General features: G+C 39.5%; 1 protein-coding gene across 40 annotated transcripts in view; it reads right to left on the bottom strand.

The window, feature by feature from the left end:
* The window catches only part of KCNMA1 (potassium calcium-activated channel subfamily M alpha 1), a 744,819-nt gene that overhangs the window by 20,495 nt on the left and 699,312 nt on the right, over window positions 1-25,012 (bottom strand). For 23 of the 40 annotated variants that reach the window (XM_019657024.1, XM_019657023.1, XM_019657004.1 and 20 more), the window contains 2 exons: window positions 23,659-23,772; window positions 18,789-18,919 (listed from right to left, as the gene is read on the bottom strand). In XM_019657024.1, the coding sequence (XP_019512569.1) occupies window positions 18,789-18,919; window positions 23,659-23,772 (245 nt within the window). Of the gene's footprint in view, window positions 1-18,788; window positions 18,920-22,835; window positions 22,917-23,658; window positions 23,773-25,012 lie in introns of all 40 variants that reach the window. The other 17 variants (XM_019657013.1, XM_019657012.1, XM_019657011.1 and 14 more) reach the window with 1 other exon arrangement.

Consider the following 25,012-nt stretch of genomic DNA (forward strand, 5'->3'; position numbering starts at 1 on the left):
GGAAGAAAGAGAGAAAGACTTGGGGGAAAAGTCCTTTAAGCAAACACCCTAAAGTCACAATAACCGACATCCAAATTACAACTTTTCTTGGTATTCTTGTTCCAAGTTCGGGCCTGTCTCTTCAAATAATTTTATGTGGGAAGTGAAAAGACAGCAGCCTCCAATTATTCCATTCTTTTCTCTCCTACTTTGTTCTGCCACAAGAGGATGACTTAAAAACCGATTCAGGGGATTTTTATTAAAGTGCTAAAGTCTAAGTGGCTGCTGCTTACCATAACAGATGTTACCAGGGATGTAAACACTGCTTACATGTAATAAATTGCAACCTCCCCAGGCTGCCAACCCAGGCGGCACTGCCTCTGTGGCCCCATCCCCATGTGCCAGGGAACTACTTCCCCCCAACAACGACAAAACTTCTTTCTGTGTTGGAAGAAGATGCCAAGGGCATCATGAAGGCCACATAGTCAACAATTTATCACATGCTTTGATAACAGTCTAACCCGGAAATCAATCAAATATGTCAGGTAAATTTACAACAAATGGATGTCCTGGTGTGTGCAATTGGGGTTTTGTTTTTCCTATAACCTCAGTAGCCTGAGCAAATGCAGCTTATTAGATAAGCTTCCTCTATGTGTACATTTGTCTGTCACCTGAAACATAACAGGTCTGTTAAGAGTAAAACAATGAAAGTTTTAAAAAAATTAATAGAATATCAAATAAAAGAGTTCAAAAAGACATATGTCACCCAGCCTAACTGAGAAAAATCTCAGTCAAGGGTCTGCATTCCATTCCCCACTGTAAGAAGAAATCAAACAGGTTATATAAAATCCAACCAAATTTTGCCTGTGGCTTTTGAGGACGTAAGGGCCTTTGGGAACAGGTTAGGAAAAACAGCTGCGTTTTTATGTCAGCAATTCTTAAGACAGTTTACCTGGCAAAACATAGTGGGAAACAAGCCAGATGAAAATGAGTTCTCAGGCTGCTTGGCCATCACTAGTTCTATGTCTTGGGGAGGCTGCCTAATCATTCTAGACTTGGATTTTCTCATCAGTAATATATGCATAGTCCTTAAAATCAAGTTTATATGCAAAGAATTTCATGAGGACCTTTGAGTTCAGATGGGAGCTGCTAATGGGGTTAGGTTCACTTTCCTCATTTGAATATTTGCAAAAAATGGGCCAGCCGAGTGGCGTGTTAGTTAAGAGTTTTCTTGGGAGCTCCAGCTCTGAGCAGCAGGGCCCCAGTTGAGATCCCGCATGAGGGCCAGTGACACTGCCCTCTACAGCTAAGATGGTAAAGGACAGCTCGACCTGGAGCTGGGCTGCCGTGAGTCACCAATGATGGTGTAGGCTGCAACGGGGCTGCAGTGGGCTGCCGTGAGCTACCATGAGCGGCTGTCAAATGGCCGGCAAGCGACTGCCTCACCCTGGAAGAGCGCAATGATAATACCAACATGGGCCAGTGAAGCGATGTCCTCCACAACTAGACTGAAGAACAAAAGGACAGCAACTTGTCTGTTCCCCTCCCCCAATTCTCCAATAAAATCTTAAAAAAAAAGAAATATTTGCAGAAATACCCAAAGGGCTGCAAAATTCCAAGAGCAGTCAGGACCTAAGGAGAACGTATCCTCTACCACAGCTCAGCTATGCCCGGGGCAGAAGAAGAACAAGGGCAGTAAAGGAGGAAACGTTGCTGGCGTGTGCGTGTGTGTGTGCATGTGTGTGTGCGTGCTTCTATATCTATTGTATACTTCTATATCTATTATCTGACTGGATAGAGAGGTAGATTGATACATAAGTAGATATAGAGTGGTTAAGGAGTCAGGCTGTGGGTTTAATGCTGACCTCACCACTCAGTAGCTGGGTGACCTCAGAAGCTATTTATCATTTTCGTGCCTCAGATTCAAGATCTATAAAATGTAATAACAGAGTGGTTATAAGGCCTGTATAACTAATACATGAGAGGCACTTAGAACAGTGTTTGTGCAAAGGAAGCACTAATAAATCCTTTGGCCTAGTGTCAGAGACTCAGTGCCTTTGATGATGAGAACAGTCAACTTATTTCCAAACTTCCCTTTTTAAAAATCATTTACACATTTTTGGGGGTGGGGCAAACCAAGGCCATTCATTTCATCCTTGAACTCTGCACTTGTCAGTATCCCTCCATTCTAAGACCCCATTTAGACTCAGGAATGGCACAGCAAGGTCACAGGAGACTGCATCCTGGGGTGTGACTGCAGCAGTGGGACAGACCACCAGGGGCATGCTCTAGTAGAGGTTGGCTCAGGATGCACATACAAACATTTCCAAAGTTTACAGAGGTAAATCCTCTTCCCTGCAGTCAGATAGCCCATCATTAGAAGCAGGAGACCCCTCCTCAGCCCTGTGGCACATTAAATGAGTGAGTGTTAGACACAGAACTTTGACAAGAGTTTTTGTGCTGTAATTGCCTTTCAGAATCTAGACTGGGGGTGGGGAGTGGGGGGTGTGGGGTTGTCTAATAGCACACAAGGTGGACAACAGAACACCCATAACCTCGTACACTGGAAAACAGACTTCTCCTCGCTCAAATGCAGAGAGAGAGAGAGAGAGAGAGAGAGAGAGAATAACAGCCAATATAAGTATTTTTAAAAATGGAAGCACAGTGTTTAAGATGTAAGGAAAAGCATCCTTTTGACTAATTAAATAGTTACTGGAAGAAGAAAAAGAAAAATTTATGAAACATTTATTTTAAAGTCAATTTTTAAAAAAATACAGAGTATCTATAACAAGTGAAAGATCAGATGATAAGAATGCTGACTTCATGTAACATCCAGTTTTAACTTCCTCAATCTGATAAAGAGTATGCATGAAAATCCCACAGCTAACATCAAACTTAATTTTGAAAGACCAGATGCTTTGCCCTTAAGATCAGGAACAAGAGGAGGAAATGGCTCTCAGGACTTCTAATTAACATAGTCCTGGAGGTTCTAGCCAGGGCTAGAAAGAAACAAAAGGCATCCATATCATAAAGGAAGAAGTATAACTGTCTCTATTCCCTGAGAACATAATCTTGTATATATAAAATCCTAAGGAATCCACTAAAATACTATTATAAATAATAAATGAATTCAGCAACTTTGCAGGATACAAAATCAATGTACACAAATCATTTGTGTATCTGTGTACTTGTAATGAACAATTCAAGAATGAAATTCAGAAAACAATTCCACCTACAAAAGCATCACAAAGAATAAAATACTTAGTAATAAATTTAACCAAGGAGATATAAGACTGGTACACACCCTGAAAACCACAAAATATTGCTGAAAGAAAATTTAAAAGATCTAAATAAATGGAAAGATAGCCCATATTCATGGATTGGAGGACTAATAGTATTAGAACAGCAAGACTCCTCAAAACAAGCTACAGATTCAATGCAATTTCTATCAAAATCTAAAAAAACATTTTTGCAGAAATGGATAAGCTGATTCTAAAATTTACATGAAACTGCAGGTGACCCCAAAGCCAAAACAATCTTGAAAATAAAAAGTTGAAGGACTCACACTTTTTAACTTCAAAGCTACTTCATCATACCAGTGTGGTATTGACACAAGGATAGGCATATAGACCATTGGAACAGAACTGAGAGTCCAGAAATAAACTAATATACTTATGGTCAATTGATTTTGAACAAGGGTGTCAAGACCATTCTGGAGAAAGAATACAGTCTCTTAAACAAATGGTGCTGCAACAACTGGACATCCACATGCAGAATAAAGTTGGACCCCTACCTCACACCATATGCAAAATTAACTCAGAATGGATCAAAGACTTAAATATAAGAGCTAAAAATATAAAACACTTAGAAGAAAACACAGGAGTAAATCTTCATGACCTTTGATTTGAAAATGGATTTTTAGATATGATACCTAAAGCATAAGCAAATAAAAGAAAAATAGACAAACTGAATTCCATTAAAATTAAAAATATTTTGTGTATCAAAGGACACTATCCAGAAAGTGAAAATAAAACCTACAGGATGAGAGAAAATATTTGCAAATCATGTGTCTGATAAGGGTGTAGTATCCAGAATATATATTTAAAAAGCTTACAATCCATTAACATAAAGATAAATTACCCAATTTTTTAAATGGACAAAAGGCTTGAGTAAACATTTCTCCAAAAAAAATATACAAATGGTCAACAAACAAATGAAAAGATGCTCAATATCACTAGTCATTAATGAAATGCAGACCAAAACCACAAGATACCACTTCACAACCAGTAGGATGACTACAGTTAAAAATAACCAGATAATAACAAGAGTGGATGAGGAAAATTCAGAAATTGGAACCCTAACATACTGCTGGTGGGAATAGAAAATGATGCAGGCATTTTTGAAAACAGTCTGGTAGTTCCTCTAATGGTTAAAAAGAGTTACCATATAACCCAACGATTTTGCTCCTCTGTATATACCCAGGAGAAACAAAAACATGTGTCCATTTGAAACTTGTACATGAATGTTTACAGCAGCATTATTCATAATAACCAAAAGTGGAAGTGATCCAAATATCCATCATCTAATGAATGCATAAACAAAATTTGTTATTTCCATGGATGAATTTTTTCAGCCAAAAACAGAATTGAAGTATTAATTCATGCTCCAACATAAATGAACCTTGAAAACATTATGCTAAGTGACCAAAGTCAGTCACAAAAGGCTACACGTTATAAAACTCCATTTATATGAAATGTCCAGAAGAGGCAAATCTATAGAAATAGATAGTATAGGTTAATGGCTGCTTAGATTTGGGGGAGGAGGACAAAGGAGTAATGGTGGATAGCTAAAGGGTATGGGTTTCTTTTTGAGGCAATGAAAATGTTCTAGAATTAACTGTGGTAATGGTTGTATGTATCTGTGATTATACTAAAAAACATTGAATTGTACACTTTAAATGGGTGAGTTGCATGATGTTAATTATATTTCAATAAAGATGTTAAAAAATACCTAAATGGTAACTAAACCTGTATTGGCCAAATATGTATCTGTTAAAAAGCTGTAATTAACAACACTATATTGTACACTGAAAAATTTGGTAAATGGGTAGATCTCATGTTAAGTGTTCTTATCACAATTTGAAAACAGAAGCAGTAAGTTGTAGAACTGAAAATCTCTCTCTCTCTCTCTCTCTCTCTCTCTCTCTCTCACACACACACACACACACACACACACACAATCAGTGAAGTTGAAGTAAAACTAAGAAGTTTAACTACATAAAGAAATGCGTGGGGATTTTTTCTTTTCTTTTTCTTTATTTTTAAATAAGAATGCTGACAGATACTGAGGGAAGACAACAGAGGTTAAATGGATAAATAGCAAGTGTTCACAAGTTATAGTTGTAAACAAAATTCAAGCAGGTAAAAATGAACAAGCAAGCAAGGAAACAAATGAATACAGAATGAAATGAGATAAGGATCAAAATGTTTCACCAGGTAAATGTGACAACATCTAGACCTTAATGTACTTGGTGAATGTTTGAATTTAAAATATTCAATGATGAAAAAAGTGACCCAATTCAATGCTGTAAAAAAAAAAAAAAAAAAGCACACCATCAGGTTAGCCAGATATTTCTCTAGGAAACTTAAGAGCAATGTCAAGTGAGTTTTGAAAGGACACATTTATCCCAAGAATTCTACATGCAGCTAAATTATTGTTAAAGCAATAGAAATATTTTTGAATCTCTGAGTACCTAAGCATTTATTGATTTACTTCATTTAAAAAAGTACTCAGAAACAAAAATCCGCTTCCTTCAAAATCATCTGAAACTTTTAAAAATTAAAAAATGAGCAAATTTGGTTTAAAAATACTAGTGACAGGGATGTGAAATACAATATGGAGACTATAATCAATAATGTTGTAAAGATCATGTAGGGTATCAGATGGGTACTGGACTTATTGGAGGGATCACATCAAAGATTGTGACCACTGCACTGCCCATCTGAAGCTGATGTAGAATAATATTGAATGTCAAATATATACATATATATAGTGATCAAAAACTATGATAAATGTTTAAATTAAAAAATATATATTACAGTAAAAGACACATTGCCATTAATCCCCCTCAAAATATCCCCCCTTGTTTCGAACACACTTATCCCATCATTCTTGCCACTTTCTGAAGCAGTTCCAGAAATCCTCTTTCATGAGTGTCTTTAGTTGAGCTGTCATGGTTGCCTCGATGTCCTGAATCAATTCAAAATGTTTTCCTTTTATGGTCATTTTGACTTTGGGGAAGGGCCAGAAGTCACACTGTATCAGATTTGGTGAATAAGGTGGATGTGGACACACCATAATTTTTTTTTTTAAGATTTTTATTGGGGAATTGGGGGAGGGGAACAATGCTGGGGAATCAGGGAAGGAGAACAGACAAGATGCTTTTTGTTTTGTTCTTCAGTCTAGTTGTGGAGGGCGTTGTTTCACTGGCCCAAGTTCGCACCATCGTTGCGCTCTTCCCTGACGAGGCAGATCAGTCGCCGGCTTCTGGACGGCTGCTCACTGCAGCTGCTGGCCATTCATGCTGGCTGCTGGCTACATACGGTAGCCCATGGCAACCCACTGCAGCAGGGGCTGCAGCCTATGCCCTCGCCGGTGATTCAGGCAGCCCAGCTCCAGGTTGAGCTGTTGTTCAGCATCTTAGCTGTAGAGGGCAGTGTCACTGGCCCTCATATGTGGGATCTGAACCAGGGCCCTCTGGCATCCCAAGTCAGCTCTTAACCAACGCGCCACTTGGCTGACCCTTTTTTTTTTTTTAAGCTGAGCCATCCTGCACACCGTAATGTTTTTATTTGACAGAAATTACTATACCAGAAGCCATGTGTGACACAAAGCCTTTCCATTGTTAACAGAAAATACGGTGAATGCTGCTGCTGAGTGCCATCCAACGGAAAGGCAGGTATCTTTAATATGGGAAGCGGTATGATGAACTTTAGTAACAGTGTGTGACAGGTTTCCTCTTGTTAGGTGCAGTCAGTAGGGTGTGAACTACAGTTGAGAGGAGGTGTGTTTTAAAGTGTGCCATAAATCATCCTCCATCATGACAACTCTCTGTGTCACACATCATTTCTGGTATATGGCAATTTCTGTCAAATAAAAGCATTATGGTGTGTCCTCATCCACCTTATTCACCAGATCTGTAACCGTGCGACTTCTGGCTCTTCCCCAAAGCCAAAATGATTCAGGACATCGAGGCAGCCATGACAGCGCAACTAAAGACATTACGAAAGTGGACTTCCAGAATTGCTTCAGAAAGTGGCAAGAATGATGGGATAAGTGTGTTCAAAGCAAGAGGGAGTATTTTGAGGGAGATTAATGGCAATGTGTCTTTTACTGTAATTAATATTTTTTATTTAAACATTCACCATATTGTTTAATGAATATCTATCTATATCTATCTATATCTATCTATCTATCTCTATTCATTTACGGGATGTAAAGTACAGTATAGCAAATATAGTCAGTGGTATTGTAATACCTATGTACGGTGTCAGAGGGGTAGTAGACTTGAGGGGTATAAATGTCTAATCATTATGTTGTTTTGTACACCTGAAACTGATTAAAAAAGAAAAAAATTTGCTGAAATATATTAAAACATGAAATTTTTTAAAAAGTTGTATATATTATTACAAAACTTAATGTCAATGTCAAAAGTAATTCTTTAAAGAAAAAAATGTGATATAAAATTGTCTACTAATACAGTAATATTAAGTTATTTTTAAAAGTCAGAAAATGAGATAAGAGAGAGGCAGATGCACATAAAGGCATGTAAATTCTTTGATCCTATATCAAGAGCTAGTATATTTTTCTAGATAATAACACTTAGGAAATACTGTTTCAGTTATATTTGTAGAATGCCTGGTAACCACTAACTAGAGTTAAAAATAGAATGGTTAGTTTACACATCACTAGAGAAAATAAGCATACAAAATGTAGTTTATATATTCAAAGATGGATAATAAAAGACATAATTATAGAAGCATGCATAAAGCATAATGCAAAATTATAGCATTATATGTTACATAACTAAACATAAATGAGTTAAATTATTTGATAAAATGGCAAAGATTCTTGGACTTGTTCAATAGCCAAAATCAAAATCATGTTCTAATATTTTCAGAGACTAACAGAAACAAAATAAAATAGGTATAGGAAAGTATATAGTAAAGAAAAAATTTAAAAATACAACATTGAGTTAGCTTTATACTGATAGTTAAAATTTACAATAAAGATATAACTACTGTTATGTAAATGTCTAACCACTATGTTGTATACCTGAAACTGTACTGAATGTCAACTGTAATTGAAAAAAAATTATAAATAAATAAATAAAATAGCTTAAAAATAAAACTTACTTATGGAGAAAATAATACAATTGAAATACAGAAAGCAAAACTAATCAGCAATTACAGTAAAATGAATATGGACTGAGAGTGATGTGTTAAAATGATATGTGAAATAGCACTGTGATTCTAGCTTACACAGGTCAAACAGACCAAAATATTAAAAAATTAAGGATATAATGAGGGTGATTTAGTAGAGTTGTGCTAAACTTTGCAATATTTTTAGGTAGCTTCCAAACATTAATTATGAAAAAATGATCAATAGCTCATACTATAAAATCTCAGTATATATGACAAAAGGTAAGCTGTACAGTCTACATTTTAAAAGTTAATATAATAGTAGACACAAAAGTAAATATCCCAACACTTCCAAGTCTTTTTAAAAAGTGTACTAAATAACTATAGGTCATGACGGAAATCAAACTTAGAATACAGAGTATTTAAAAATTGAAAACTATTTGAAAATGACATATAAAAATGTCATGGGTTGAGGCCAAAGCTACAGAGACAAATTAAGAGCTTTAAATGCTTTTATTACTAAATATGAAAGAATTGCAATAAATAATGCTAAGCATTAACTGAATTGTCTTTTATTATTCTTTTTATCTAAGAAAAGCAGAATGAAATAATATAGCAACAATGAATGAAATAGCAAGAAGATATTTAGTGAATGATATAAGAAAGAATTCTTCGAAAAACAAAGTAAACAAATCTATGACAAATATAACTGCAACAAAAAAGAAAAAATTAGAAATAAGAAAGAGGATACAGTGTCATATATGTTTGAGAATTAACACTACTACACAGGAAGCTCTCTTTAATCCCAGTCACTGGATGTGAGTAAGAAGAATAGCTACTGTTTTACAGCAGAAAGCAAAGTAATGATAGTCTACAGAGAGATAGAAAAGATTATTTTTTAAAATAGAGAGAAATTCCATGTTCCTTAACATGGAAACTGGATACTATAATATCATGGTTTTTTTCTAGTAAAAATTTTGTTTGATATATGCCTAATGATAGCTTCAAGTAACCTTTTCGAAAACTTGATAAAATTATGCTAAACTTCCTCTAGAAATGGTTTGTGAAATTGTCCTTCCAGGTATTATAATACATATTAAAGTTTCCATAACTAAACACTGTAGACAATATTAAAAATTGGAAGACCAATCAACCTGAATGGATGAATGAGAGCCGCAGCCTCGCAGTTATGACATTAATACAGAAGTTAGCAAATCAGGCCAAATCTAGCCTGTCTCCTGTTTTTTTTTTATATATATAAAGTTTTATTGGGACCCAGACATAACCATCTGCAAACAGGTTTTGTGTTATAGTGGCAGAGTTGAGTAGTATTGGCAGAATCTGTATGGCTCTCAAAAGCTTAAAATATTCACCATCTGGCTGTCTACAAAAAAAAAAGTTTACTGATCCATTCCTTAGTATATGATAATGAAAGCATCACACACCATGTGAAAGGAATGTTTATTCAGCATACAACTTAATGGAAACTGGCTATCTGGAAAAAAATTTTCAACAATATAGCAATGAATAAATAAATAATGATATGCTTACCTGACTCACATTGTACAGATATTAATATTATGCTTTCAGAGAATGTTTAATAGCATGGTAACAATTATATGACATATTAAAATATTCAAAAAAGCAGAATCTCCAAAACACCACGATCTAAAATTCATGTTAAAAGTGCAGACTTCAACAGATATGTTTATATTTATGCAAAAATAACTGCACTTAGTACCCGAAAATTTTACTAGGTGATTAATTCTTGGTGATAGAATTTTGATTGATTTTTATTTTTCCTATAATCTATTTCATATATTTTCTACTGTGAAAATATATTTAAATTTCTAAAAAAGGAAGTAAATGGAATGCATACAACTCCACGGAAAAAAATCCAAATGGGCAAAGGAACAAAATAAACATTTTTCCAAAGCAGATTTTCAAATGGCTAACAGGTACATGCAAAGGTGGTTAACATCAGGGAAATGCAAAATAAAACCACAATGAGATATCACATCACACCTGTTAGAGTGACTGTTGTAAAAAAGATACAACAAGTGTTGGTGAAGATGTGGAATACACTGCTGGTGGGAATATAAATTAGTACAGCCACCGTGGAAACAGTCAGAAGTGCCTCAAAAAACTACAAATAGAAGTACCATATAACCCAGCAATTCAATTTATGTGTATGTATCCTAAGGAAATGAAATCATTTTCTCAAAGTTATCTTCTGCACCCCCATATGCACTGCAACATTATACAATAGCCAAGACATGGGAAAAAAAACCTGTGTGCATCAACACGTGAGGGGATAAAGAAAATGTGATACAGTGGAATATTATCCAGCCATAGAAAGAAGGGAACCCTGTGTTAGTGACAACATGGATGAAGCCTGAAAGCATTATGCTAAGTGAAATAAGTCAGAGAAACACAAATACCGTATAATCTCACTTATGTGTATAACATAAAAAAATTGCTCTCATAGAAACAGAGAACAGATTGGTGGTTGCAGGGATGGGAAGTACAGGTTAAGGAAATGGGTGAAGGTAGCCAAAGGATACAAACTTCTAGCTATAACATGAGTAAGTTCTGGGGGTGTAATGTACAGCATGGTGACTTATAGTTAAAAATACTGTACTGTATATTTGAAAGCTGCTAAAAGGGTAGACTTTTAAATTTCTCACCCCCACCAAAAAAAAATGTAACTATATGAGGCGATGGATATGTTAATTAACCTTATTTTGGTAATCATTTTGGAAGATATACATATGTCAAATGATTACACTGTACACCTTAAACTTACATCACATTATAAGTTAATTATATCTCAACAAAGCTGGGCAGGAAAAGGAAGTAAATGTTACCAATAGTTAAAGGCAAAAAAAAGTAGCCACAAACAACCTGATGAAAATACAGCTGAATATTTAACTGATTTCATGATACCCAATAGTCCTTTTGTTTGGCAAGCACTTCTTAAACATAAAAACTATTGAATTCACAACAAAAAATATGCATTTACATGACAACACACAAATTATAATTAACACTTGATGTACTTCAAAACCATCATACACGCAGTTAAAGGGCCCAGGGAAAATGATAATCAGTCCCCACAGGAGGGCACGAGATGGCATTTACACACCAGGGATGGGCGTGTGTGAGAACTGGCACAGCTGTCTCTGGGGGATGATCTGGCAATATGTACTGAGATCCTGAAAATGTTCATATTTGTTAAAAACCCAGTACGTTTACCTCAAGATAATAAGATGCTTCTTGTTCAAATATTTATGTACAATAATGTTTATCACAGGGTTAATTATTGTGACAACCAAAAACTAACAAGTGAAATGTCCCACGATAGATAATGGTTCAGTAGATTTAAGAACATCTATATGCTGGTGTTTCATGAAGTCCTATGGAGGCTTTGCAAATCCTGATACCCAAGACTATGACTAATTAAATGCTCTGGAAAAAACACTGTGAAAATAAATGAAAAAAAAAAACCCAAACACTAGGATATAAAACTGGATGATTCCATGTTTATCTACCCATCTGGAAGGAAATATAGCAAAATACTAACCATGCTTATCTTTGGGCGTTGGGAATATGGTACATTTAAATTTTCTTCTTTATGTGTTTCTGTGCTTTCCACATTGAGCATGAATAACTTTTCTAATGAATAACGTGATCACTGATGTTTAAACAAAGAACACTGTAAGTTCTGCTTTGCAGTGATAAGTCTAGGTCAACACGAAAGCTTACTGTTTTGTCAAATCTTTAGGGCTTGACCTTCACATGTTTCCTCTTCTGTCTTGAAATCAGTTACATGGAAACAGCATAATCTTTTTGATCAATCAGTTGCTGACATTTATTGAGCACCTACTAATCCCTGGGTCTTGGTTTAGCCTGAAATTGTGTGCTATTCAAAGAGTGTGTCACTTTCAAAATTGTCATCAACAATGGTATGATTTCAGGGTGGGCCACAGAGTTTCCTAGATGCTTGAACATCTCTGGAATCACTCACAACTTTGAATCCAATTCTCCACCCTCTGAGCTGGCACTGTCTCTATCCCAGCTCACTCCCCTTGATTTTGCTCCACACAAGCATCAAGGAGCAGAGCTGTGGGCAGCACCTATCTGCTATGACGGAGAATAATGATGCCTTCCTTTCTGTCGGCAGAGCACTCTTGGTTCCATTTGGACACCTCAGTAGTTAGCTGCAGATAAGTACTTTGAGCATTGCACAGATGTGATCTGAGCATGAATCAAGGTCTTGTTATGATCTGAGGAACATGGTGGAAAGACAACACTTTTCCCCAAAAAGGATGTCCAGTCGGTCATATTGGAGGTCACCGATTTTTTTATGTGGTCACTCGCAGAGCATACAGTGGTTTGCAATTAAGCACTAAATCTGGGCTTTCTGCATAGGAAGTGGCTATTTCAGCATCAAGGGGAAAGCCAGGTTCTAGGACTGCAAATGCCAATTATCAAAGACAATTCCTGTGGAGGATGTGCAACTAGAACAACCTCTCTACAACTCATCTGACCCAGAAGGCACAACTCTTCTCTGGGTTAACAGAAATTCTAGAATTGAAGAATTACAGAATTCTAAAAGGGAGGGTTTTAATATGTATGCGTGATACTTTGACTCCTAAGCTTTTGTACTGCTAGTCTTTTCGGGGACTTACCATGGCCCATGTCCACTACACCTGTGCTAGAAGCCTTGTGAGGGCCTCTTGTACAGAACCCCCAATGCTGGCAGGACTAGTCTCCAGGGATGCTTTGGGAAGAGGCCTTTGCTATGGCTGTTCTTGTGTCACATGGGTGTTGGAGAGCTTGCCAGAGCTACATTAATGCCAGGAATTAGGAGACCTGTGTACTCTAAGGAACATGGGAGTGTGTCTTCCCACTACCACCTGATCAGGGAAAACAGACCAAGTCTGTTTTCTAAGTAAGGCAAAGTGGCACCCCTGGTTATGTGTACAGACTTCAGAATTCAGCTAGTGTGATTTCAAATCTCTGCTTTGCCTATCAATAGTTATGACAATGGGAAAGTTGGCTAACTTTGTGGGGGTTTTTTTCTATGACTGATTCTTTATCCATATACCACAAAACAAAACAAAACAACCCAAACCCAGTTTACAGGATAGTGTTAAATGAAATACTTTGTGTAACTTTTAATGCACAACAAATACTCGATAAACGGTAGTTGATAAAAAGAACAAGTGACTAGCAATGCAACCAATTCAGAAAATCCCCTTCTGCCTATGCCTCTGTGTTCCCATCTCTAATATCTAACATCAGAGAGCCGGCCCACATCACATGGGTGGCCCTGTTGGCTCTTAAACTTTGGTGATCTCAGATCCTGTAAGTAGCAGAGGAACAGGCTTTGAGGGAACCAAGAAACGCTGGGGAAGGGACCAAGTGATTGCAGCGGGGAAAGCTGAGCCCACAGCGCCATCTAGCCCGCTCTGCGGACGCCCCTCTGCACGTGTGTCTCCAACACGCTGGAGTATCTTCCTCTTTTTATTTTTTTAAAGTATAATTACCAGAGCTTATGTTTCACAGTTAATGCTGTCAAGCCTTTTAAACTAATTGGTCCTTTATAGAAAATTTAACTGAAAATTAACACATCTTTTAATAACATTGCCTTAACTTTAATGGCACTTTGCCTTTCGTTTATAATTGCGCTAAAATTGTCATTTTCCATGTCACAGCTGCCATTTTTTATATTTCCTCATTTTCATGGTGTAGATTTTTATTTTTAGTATTTTTTCTTTCATGAGGGATGAGAACTATTTGATTTTTTTCTTTTTTTCAATCCCAGGCCTGTGTGGCCTGATGTGACAGTGGCGGCATGTTCTGAGTCTAACAGAACGTAACTACTGTTTGTCACACTGACACCGATGCTAGCTCAGCTGCTTCGGGATGTCCCATGGCTGGTCCTCCCCTTGTGAGCAGTGGAAATGGAGGTTCTTGAATGGAGTGTAAGGGATAGGGTCACGGGGGAATAATTTGTTTAGGTGACTTATTTCACATGGCACTGGGTCAGTCTGGGCTAACCAAGAATGTGGTCTTCTTCATAACACAGTTCAGGAGTCCAGCCCTTAATGCAAGTACATTTAAAGAGAGTCTATCATATGAGTCCATCTTCCAGATGGTCACACTCTCCAGTGGCATTATAAGAATGCTGGTGGTATCCACGAGAGGGTGCATCATCCTCTAACCAAGGCGGAAGTGTCTATGCCCAGACTTAAATTTCACCAGGCGTGGTCTTTTGGACTCAGCATACTCACGGGGAGGCCGATGGCCTTGCCCGTCTAGCTGCTTCTTGTGTATCCCTGTCCCCTATCTACCGCATTCCGGCCATGACGGCTGTCACCCACTCCCTCCTCAGACAAACTACACCCAGCTCGTCACTACTTTTCAGCCCTTGCTCTTTCTTCTACCTGGAAAGCTAGTCACCCTTACCTCTAGGTACATTCTTCTTCTGGTTTTTCAGGGTCAGTTACGGCCTGAGACAGCTTGACTTGAACCACTTTGGCTAAAACTGGTGTCCACATCCACTCAATCTATTCCATGTGCTTCAGATCAGTTATCCCTATCTGACAGTCGTGCTCACTCACTTCCATAGTGACCGTCAATCCCATAGTTACCACCCACTGGAATGAAAGCTCAAACAACATGAGGGCAGTCTTCCTCTGTCTTCTTCACTATTTCCCCAGCATGGGAAATAGTGCCTGGCATGAAGTAAGTGCCCAATTAATGTATAGATTAATAACAATAAGTACATATAGAGCTTGTTATGTACTAAGTTCTGCACTTTATAATCTTAACTCATTTAATCATTTCAACAATCCTGTGAGGTAGGTGCTATTGTTATCCCAATTTTAAAGATGAGAAAACTGAGGCACACGGAGAGGTTACAGTTACACAGACAGTAAATGGCAGCGTTGGGATCTGTATCCAAGCAGTTTAGCTCTTGAGTCCATGAATTATTTTCTCTTTCTAGGAAGGGTCCAGGTAGAACTCCAATAGGGGGTGATGGTAGGGGTAAGTGGTGGCTGTGTTGAAAAGAAATCTGAATACTCATGTGCCCATTTCAGCTTCCTTTCATCTGTGTGTGTGTGTGTGTGTGTGTGTGCGCGTGCGTGCAGTAAGTTGGTATCATTCTGAAAAATACATTTCTTACTTGTGATATTCTTAGAGGCATACACCCATAAGCATAATTATTCCCTCTCATCACGTGTTTCTGCTGCTGATTTGCAGGAGAAAGCCACGAGGCCTTGTCTGTAACATCCCGTCTGTCCCAGGAATGCCTGTGATGAATCCAAACATTATTCTTGTAACAAATGAAGCAATAAGCAGCAGGAGTTGAGTTCTAAAGGACAATATTCAGGGAATGTTTAGACACATGATTAAATGGCAATTTGGGGAGGAGCGCAAGAAAAAGGAGCGCGCCGACATCTAAAGAAATGTGTGAATGCCATGATGTTGCCTGTAAGAGAATGCCAGAGATGGAAGCTTACCTCTGGCTCCTGCTGCTTGAGGAGCCCCACTTTGTCAATTTATATTGCTGCCCACCCTGTTAGTTCCTTCTATATATATATATATTTTTTTTTTAAATAAAGTAAGTTTGGGGTGGAATGCAAAGAAATAACAGGCTTTTATGAGGTCCAGATCCAATTGGATCTGTTGGACCACATCCAATTCAAGACTTTATTGTGAAACTTACTCACTGTAGGCAATGGAACTAAGGCCTGGATAATTGTATAGGCGTTTTGGTTAATGATTTGAAAAGTTGCTATCAGTGGGTCAGTTAAATATGTCTTGCTTCAACACTTAGACCAGTTTTCTTCATATTATTGCCCCCAAAATCAGATACTATAGCCCAAGTGTCTCCCACCATTCTGCGCCCTCAGGAAATGATGCTGCAGACCATAATTACAACGACAGTTACTAGATTCCTGACACCCTTCTTGCCCAGGCTGGAATTCAGAAGAAGTACTTCTCTCAGACTATGGTACCCTTACATGCCTTTGCCACTTTCTCCCAAGTACTTTAGTTTGCATTTCAAAGGAGATTAGAGATGGCTTTTTTTAAAAAAAATTCAAACTACTCACTTTGATTTCTCATCTGAGTTTCTAAACACTGACTCCCTAGTGATACTGTAGACAGATAGCTGTGCAATTCAATCCAGATGTGCCCCCACTCCCACCCCATGGCGACCATGTATCTGTCCCCTGGGCTGTGCAGAGCTGAAGTTCTCTGGTGCTTAAAACCAGTTTTACTCCGTGGAACCAGGGCTGGCTTCAGGAGTGTGTGGACTGTGCAGTCAGTGGCCCAAGGCCCATGCTCAGAGGGCCCCTTACTTGGATTAATGCTCTGCTGTCACCATTTTGAAACTCTTAATAATTTATTCAAAAGTGGCCTTGCAAACTATGTAGCTGGTCCTGCCTGAATTATACTGAATGCCTGATATGTAAAAACTTAGCAATTTTATACATTTGAATTGTAAACAATTTTAATAAAGTATTTTGCAATTCTGAAAAAAAAAGTATTATAAACAGTTTAGTCATTTCTTAGAGAGACTAGGCTTCTGGAATCTTTCTAATGAGGATCACAAGTAAAGTGAAATTTTTAAAGAGATGAATTACAGAATTCTGTTTGAAGCTGAATTGGAGATTATGAAGACCATAGCATGGTGGTGTCAGGAGCATATCCAGTAGCTTCTACTATTCCTTCTGGCCTGCTTAAGGAGTTTGCCCAAACTGAGCTGGACACCACTAGCAGGTAGAAAGGTTAGGCTCAGTATCCCCAGGCCATGAGGAAGATCAGAAGATGGGAAACCATGAGTGCCCTCTCTAGAGACTGTATTATTCTCCTCCTTGGCTTGGAAAGCAATGGTGTGGCACGGAGCCCAGTCAACCTTAATCCAGACGAATGTTGTTTCACAATTATTTTTAAATCCATAGTTCTGATTCCTAACTAAGATATGCTTACAGTTGGACCACATTCAGCAATACAGAATAACTAAATTAGTCTTAAAAAGCTTTGTTTTTTTTCTTTCTTCAAATTGAGGTCCTTCTGGGATTAGCGTTAAAGAATAGATGAGAATAATGCATAATTAGCATATCAGTTGTTTAACACATTCAGGAGAATAGCCTTCTTAAGCACATTAAGGAATGTATGTGTATGGACACTCCGAGCTACATTTATGGTTTTAATGTGTTCAATAAAACTCTTTTTCGTGGACTCTCCAAAGGTCAGTGTTTATCCAGCCTATGTCTGGAGTTTCACAAATCATGAATTCCAGAATAAAGGGTCTTTTCTATATAATAGATAAAGACACTCAGTGGGAACACGTCACAATCCTCAGGTTATGATCCATTCTTACGTCTGCTTTTACCTTTTACAGTTAAGGATGGCTCCATTAAACTGGGATCTAGTTTTTAACTGTTGTTGTATTGGTCGCAAAGGTGGAAAAGCAATGCACATCAGGTTATAAAAGAAACCGAAGATGGTTTTGATCCCACGGCCAGCTGACCCTCCACTCTAGTCCTTCCCTGTAGCACAGAACAGGCCACGCCTGGCTCTCAGGCCTGGTCCTCTCCCAGGACTTGTGATTGGCAGTGACCTAGGAGTTACCCTTGACACTTTGTTCTCTTCCACCTTTGGCTCATATTCAATCTATTACCAAGTCCTATCAATTTTACTGACAAACATCACTCAAATCCATCCACCTCCCTCCAGCTCTACCCTAGTCTAAGCTTTGAGGGCCTCTTACTCTGCCATCTTGCCTCCTGACCCATCCTCCACACCCCAGCGGAGGCATCCCATTAGAACATAAACCTGATCACATCACCTGTCAACTTAAAACCCTTCAATGCCTCCCCATTGCTCTTAGGGAAAAGACCAAAGCCATGAAAATGGGTTTGAGGTCTTGCAGGGCCAACTTTGCCTCACGCCCCCCTTTCCCTCGCTCACTGTGGTCCAGCCACTCAGGTTTACTTTGGCTTCCTGAAACTGTCAGGTTCCCCCAGCTGAGGGCCTTTCCATTTGCTTTCCTTCTTCAGGGGCTATCCTTCCCCACAAAATCCCCCCATCTTTATTGCTCAGATTTGGCATAAAATGTGTAATTATTTCCTTGTGGAATCTTTCTCCAAACCTAAGACCAGTTCAAGTGCTCCCCTATATTTATACATAGCCTTCCTTGCACTTTCAAGAATTAATCATCAAGTGTTTCTTTGCATGATCATTTGATCACTCCAGATTGCGAGCTTTGTGTGGTTGTGCCCTCCCCCATAGCTCAAGCTCCAGCTCTGTGCCTCTCGTGTGGGAGGCTGGAGGTGCTCCACTCTGGGGCGTTCCCCCTCCCCCACTCACCGCACTCATGAGAGAATCCAGGACGCTGACGGCAAATGCTGTCCCACATGCAAATGGCTGCGTGAGGTACAGTTCTGTGTCGGGGTCATCGTCATCATCTTGGTCCAAAAACTGAACATTAGTATCGTTCACTAGAAAAAGCGTAAAATGAGAATTAGCTCAAAAGACCACACACAGGCAACGATGCCAGAGAAACAGCAGGCTAGTGATTTAGAAACACTGAAGTCACTAAAAGGAAAGAAAAGCATGGGAGAAGCCGTAGATGGATCTGGGGGTGGGGGTCAGTGGGACTCAATGGACTGCTCCTCTGAGATTGTTCAAGTTTCTGAGGCCTGGAGAGTGATGAGATCAAGCAGGCTTGCCCCACGGCAGCCGCCGGTGGACTAGTAGACAGTGCTGGTCAGTCCTTTGGTATAGTTTTAGAATCACGACCAAAAAACATCCTGAAGTGTTTTTTGGCAGCCAAGTCCTTTGAGAGATGGATATATTTCAAGGACGAGAAGCCACGCGTAGCCATGCTGGAAAGGTAAGTTTAGCCACAAGGAAAAGAAAGCAACTTATTGAGAGTGAAGAGCAATTGACTAGGAGCACAGCAGCGGCAAGGGTGTGGAATTCCCCTGTAGGCATGACCCACAGCCTGCCCTGGGTGGGCGTGGATGGTAGCTGGTGTCCACGGCCCACACCCAGCAGGCTCTGGTTAACTCAAAGGCAACCCCACGTGGGACGAATCCCAGGCTGTCTCTGACAAAGACTCGCTCTGTGACCCGAGGCACGTAGGGATGCCCACGTTCTCCCTTTCCCCTTCTAAACAGCTCAGTCTTCTGCGCTTCAGCTCAATCAGTTGCAGCATTTGATGCTGGGTTTTATTTCCATCTGAGGATTCCTCAAGGACTCCTCCGGCACACGTGTACAGACTGATTGGCTGTGTCACTGAGATGTCTTTAACTTATTAAAAATTAAATGACAAATTAATTTCCATTCCCATCTTGGCTTCAGAAATGATCAGTTTTGTAGAGCAAATAATGTGTGTGTGTGTGTGTGTGTGTGTGTGTGTGTGTGGTGGAGGGGTGGGGGGAGTGGGTGGAGGGGGAGGAGATGAGTGCTCATGATTTCTGAAATAATTCTCACATTTTTAGGAAAAGAATAGATGAGGTTTCCTTCTTCGGATGCCTTTCTAAATGGATCAGCAGCTAATTCTTTTCCCCTAGAGTTATTGTTTTAATTTTTTTCCCAAAAGTAACTGTTTAGACCACTTTTCTTTCTCTAACTTCTGTTTGTTTATTGTATGAGGCAGAATAAATGACAATAGGATTAAAAGCCAGGCATCATTTTTAAATGACACCATCTTGTTTCCCTAGAGAAAGATTCTAATGGGGAGACATCTTTGTGCTGTTCTCCCAAAGTTGATCACACCTGGGTGCCCATCGTTTCAGCAGCACTTGAATTACAGGTTAGTGAGTGAAAGTGGAAAATGCAGGATCTGAGCACTAGGCTTTGGATCCAGGCTCTGCACTAACTCCCTTGAGTAAAACGTTTCATCTGTTCTACACCTTAGTTTCTCTCTCTGTGAGATGGGGGACATAACAGCATGAGGTTGTCAGGAGGAACCTGTGACATTGTGCTTGGTGAGCCTGGCCTGATACCTTGATAAACGTTGGCTGCTCTCAGGATAGCCTTTCTGACATTAAATGTTCTGTCTGCCCACTACATTATGGAAATGCCCACCTTCCTTCCACTCTTCTCAACAGCACTTAGGCCTTGCTAAGATATCCTATTAGGGTCAACTTGTAGCTTTCTCCCCTTATCCATTTACCCAAAAGCATGCTGTGGGCCAAAGTTTAGTCTTCCTGCTTTGTGAATCAGAAAATGTAAACTCCTGACAACATGCAGTGGGGTGTGGTTTTAATGATTTGTAATAGCCAAGGAAGGTGTGTGCACGGACACTCCAAAAAGAATAGAGTCCGGTACCCCTTTTCAAGACAATGAGAAAGGGTTGGAACTAGACTTGGAGGGGACATGGCCCCATGTAGAGAAAAATGATGCTAGATTTTCAGCCAGCTAGGGGGTTTGAGTCACTGGGAAAGAACTCCAAGGCATAAGAAAACCCTGTGTGTTTTTCTGGATTCTCCAGTCTCAGAGAGAGAATGGCCAGTGTTACCAAAGCCTATTTCACAGAACAGTATTTACGTGGGTGCTAACAGGTAATTAAAGCAATCACCCCAACTTGTATGAGGTCAAATACAATGGGGAAACAGGTTGAACAGCTTTAAACAAATTTCCCTCTTGTGGAACTTCTAGGGGCCTTTGACCCACCAACATCAGTTGGGACTCTTCATATGGATGAAGACTGGACTACACTACACAGTTTAAAAACTTGTTTGACCTTGGCATCCTCTGTGGTTTTCAAAAGGCATTCTTCTTGCTTGGCATAATGCAGAACACACCTCAGAACATGTAGGTAAATAGTAAATATTTGTGGGGATGCCGGGAGGTAACGTGGTCAGCGGATGATGGTATGATTGCCAGAGGCGGTATGACCACTAGAAAAATCGGGCTTAAGGCAGAAGGTAAGGGTGACGGGGACACATGGAAGGTTCTCTGAGCTCATGGAAGACATCTGGTGAGGAACAAAGGCTTCAGGAGATTCAATGATACTCGTCGAATGCCTGAATTTTTGCCTCAGAGTTGGGACACCAGGCCTTTTCTTTTCTCTTCCGCTAATCACAAATCAAGACATCCTAGCTAGTTGGAGCCCATGAACCCCAAAAAGAAAAAGAAATCCCTGGCAGTGATGATTTTGAAATGCTTCTAAAGGTTTCTGAGATGGGGAGGTTTGGATGAATTTTCCAACCAGAGGTCTGGGCTGCACGAGCTCGCTGGGCTTCCTACAAAACTGAGGTCCTGAGGAAAACAGTGCAGAAACCTAGGCTTTCAGCCAACTCCTCTAAACATGACAAAGACACCGCTTCTACCGCTGGAAACAAAAAATAGTGTGGTCCTCCTTGACCAGAGTGAATTTGTCCTGATAAATAGCTACGTCTACACTAATGCAGTGTTGAGTGGTGGACAATTTATTTCTTAGTTTCTAGACACCTCGCAAGCAAGATTACTGTGTTAAAAGCTGCTCTCTTATTTTGAAATATATTTTGGGGCCAAGAGAATGGCATGTTAGTTTCATTTGTGAGACGTTTGAAGGCAGGTGCTCCCCACCTCTCTCCCCACCTCTCTCCCGAGCAGCACTTTTGCTGTCTCTATTTAGAAGATCAATCCCCAATTCTGAGACCCAAGTTATGGGGAATTGTGGAAGGGCCTGACAAATGCAGCCATGACCAAGCCCTTCATCTTCCTGATGAGTCCACTCTGACGCTCCCGCTCTGGGCCAGCAGGGCGGGGGGTCAGAGTGCAGGGCCGTGCCTCAGTGGCTACTAACCTCATCTTTCGCACCCTTCCTGAAACCTGGCGTTAGTAAGAAAAGGTCCCCTAGGAGCTAGCTGCTTTTATGGCTTCAAAACCAGAGCTTCTGAGAAAGGGCCTAGTATGAAAAAAAAGGCAAATAAAGTCAGAATAAAGGAAAATAAACAGCTGGAGGGAAGGCACTGTCTTAGGTTTCTTATCTTAAAATTTTTATGTTCCTCCTTTGACTTTCTCTGAGAGCTGTGAAGACATGTCAGTCAAACTGACAGTCTGTTGGAAGAGGAATCGTATAAGGGAGAAGGCGGGAGAGCAGGGGGACACATGGAAAAGAAAAAAAAAAGGGCTCAGGCCAAAGAAAATGAATTAGAGCAAAGATGCTTTGAAAACAACTGCCAGGTCAGATGGGTGTGATCAAAGGTTTACTGATGCTGTGTGGGGAAAAAAATCATTAAGAAAGGCCAGAACAAGACAGTCGATTCCAACCAGAGCCACAAATAAAACACATTCAAAGCAGTGCCATGGGGTAGCCTTTCTGTTACAGCCAGTGAAATAAAAAACAAGCTGATGATGGTTGGAAACACCAACAACAGAACAAAAGGAGATACTGATGTGAAGGAAAACAGTGCTTCTTACCCAGTTCAGTTATCATTAGAATGTGTGTCCCACTGTTTTTTTCCTGATTGACTGATACCAAAGGCAACTTGCCAGGTTTAGCTAATTGGATACAGCATTTAAGGGTCGGGGAAAGGGATTGGAGGAAAGTACAGAAAAAGACAAGAGTGAGGGAATAAGGAAACAATCTAAAGTAAAGGGACCCAGTACCAGGACCATAGACAGTTAGTACTTGTCTTGGAGAGTAGAGACCACTCAGCAGTTTTGCAAATTCACAAGTGGTAGCAGGGAGCACCATGGACAGGTTAAAAGTTGGATTCCATAGCTAACAATTGTGGACCTAAAAACCCCATCATTTTTTGGACCCAAGTGGCATTCGCTGAAAATGGCCTTTGTCTGAGAAGTTCAACTAGGATAGATTAAACATAGGGTTATGACGCATTAGCTCAATGCATCTCCCTAGTTCTCAGAATGGGTTCTGATTGTAGGGGCTGTCCAGAGTTGCTTCCAATGAAAATTGCAAGAGTCCATGGACTATGCCTTCCCTCCCTTCCTCCCACTTCCCTAATTGATGCCCCAATCTCAAATCCATTGTGTCATGCTCTTTTGAAAAGTGACCAGCATGAAGTAAACTGTCTATGCATCTCAGAGGAAAGCTAGATCAGTTTTCCTTTTGGTAACCGGATATATTTGTACTCAGACCTCTCTCTGACCGCCCTCAAAACAAACCCCACTACAGCCTACTATGCTGAAGGAGCTAAAAATTGGGCCAACCTGCTCATATCCTACATGGTAGGAAGAGAGGACCAAAATAAATCCACCCATGGCTGACATTCACCCCTACCTAGTTCAGTGATGATGGGGATGTTGACTCCAGTTGTGATGGATGGCTGGCGTAACATCCCGTGCACTGGGCTGTTATCTGGAGAGGATCTGTCCATTCCTGGAGGTGTGAACCCTGGTGGGAAGGAAAAAGAGAGGGGAGAAAAGTCAGGGATGTGAACATTTGAAAAAAAAAAAAAAGGAACTATCCAAAAACAAATGTAGCTTATGTATCATTTACAGGTCAACAATTAGCACTCATGGGATAAACTCTGATAAGTTGCTTTTTAGGACAAACTGGAGACCATTATAAACAATTCTAACCCAATTTGATAGTGCCCTCAAACCAGGCTATATACCAATTATTGATCTTGTCTTGCTCACAGGGTTTTGTTCCCTTCCCCCTCCAGGCACACATGAGAATTATTCCTAAGTGCCTCCTTGAAGTTCGATGTGGCCACGTGACACAGGAAATGTTCTGGCCCATGAGAAGTGAGCAGAACAAAGTATATCATCATTTCTGGTACAGGTATTTGATCCAGCTCCTCTCGTCCTAGGCCATGGCAACTGTGGGGATGGGGGTTACTGTGGAGATGTTACTGTGGAGATGAAGGCTGGAAACAGCCCTGGATGGTACCCCAGACTCACAAAGCATTCTGAGTGAATGAAAAAGCAATCTGTGTTTCTTCAAGACACTGAGATTTGTTATGTTGTTGTTGTTGTTACCACAGTATACTCTAACCTGTCCTCTTATCTGAAACGAATTGATTGCTTATTCTCTTGCCAGTGAGTGACCTAAGCTGACCTGGGTTTCTGACACAGTTCAGGCCAAGGGGAAGTGGGACAAAACCTACTTGTGGGCTTTTAGGAACTGTTTTCTTGCTCTTAAAAAGAATCACATAGGAAGAGATTCTCTTTTAATCCCCGGACATATAATTTATGTGCCTGTAGTGCCTGGAACTGTGGCAGCCATTTCGTAACTAGGACTGGCACCGCTGAGGACAAAGTCAGTTTCCTGATATTGGCTGAACTGAATGATAGACTGAATGACACAAAGAACTGGACTGAATGATAGACTGAATGACACAAAGAACTGTCCTGGAGTTTGTGAATTAACCAGCCCTAGAACCAAAACCAACTGACCTCAGGATTTCTCACTACATGAAATTTTTAAAAAATATATAAATCCGATCATAATATATAATAATTAGATTATATATATACATTTTATATATAAATGAAAAAAAGATGTAAAATATAGAATATAGAATATATATAATTTCTTATGGCAAAAAATCCTGAGGTAGAATGGTTCTATGCACATATATACTATATATATATATATATATATATATATATATATATATATATATATA

This window comes from Hipposideros armiger, unplaced genomic scaffold (assembly GCF_001890085.2).
Source record: "Hipposideros armiger isolate ML-2016 unplaced genomic scaffold, ASM189008v1 scaffold_272, whole genome shotgun sequence".
NCBI lineage: Eukaryota > Metazoa > Chordata > Mammalia > Chiroptera > Hipposideridae > Hipposideros > Hipposideros armiger.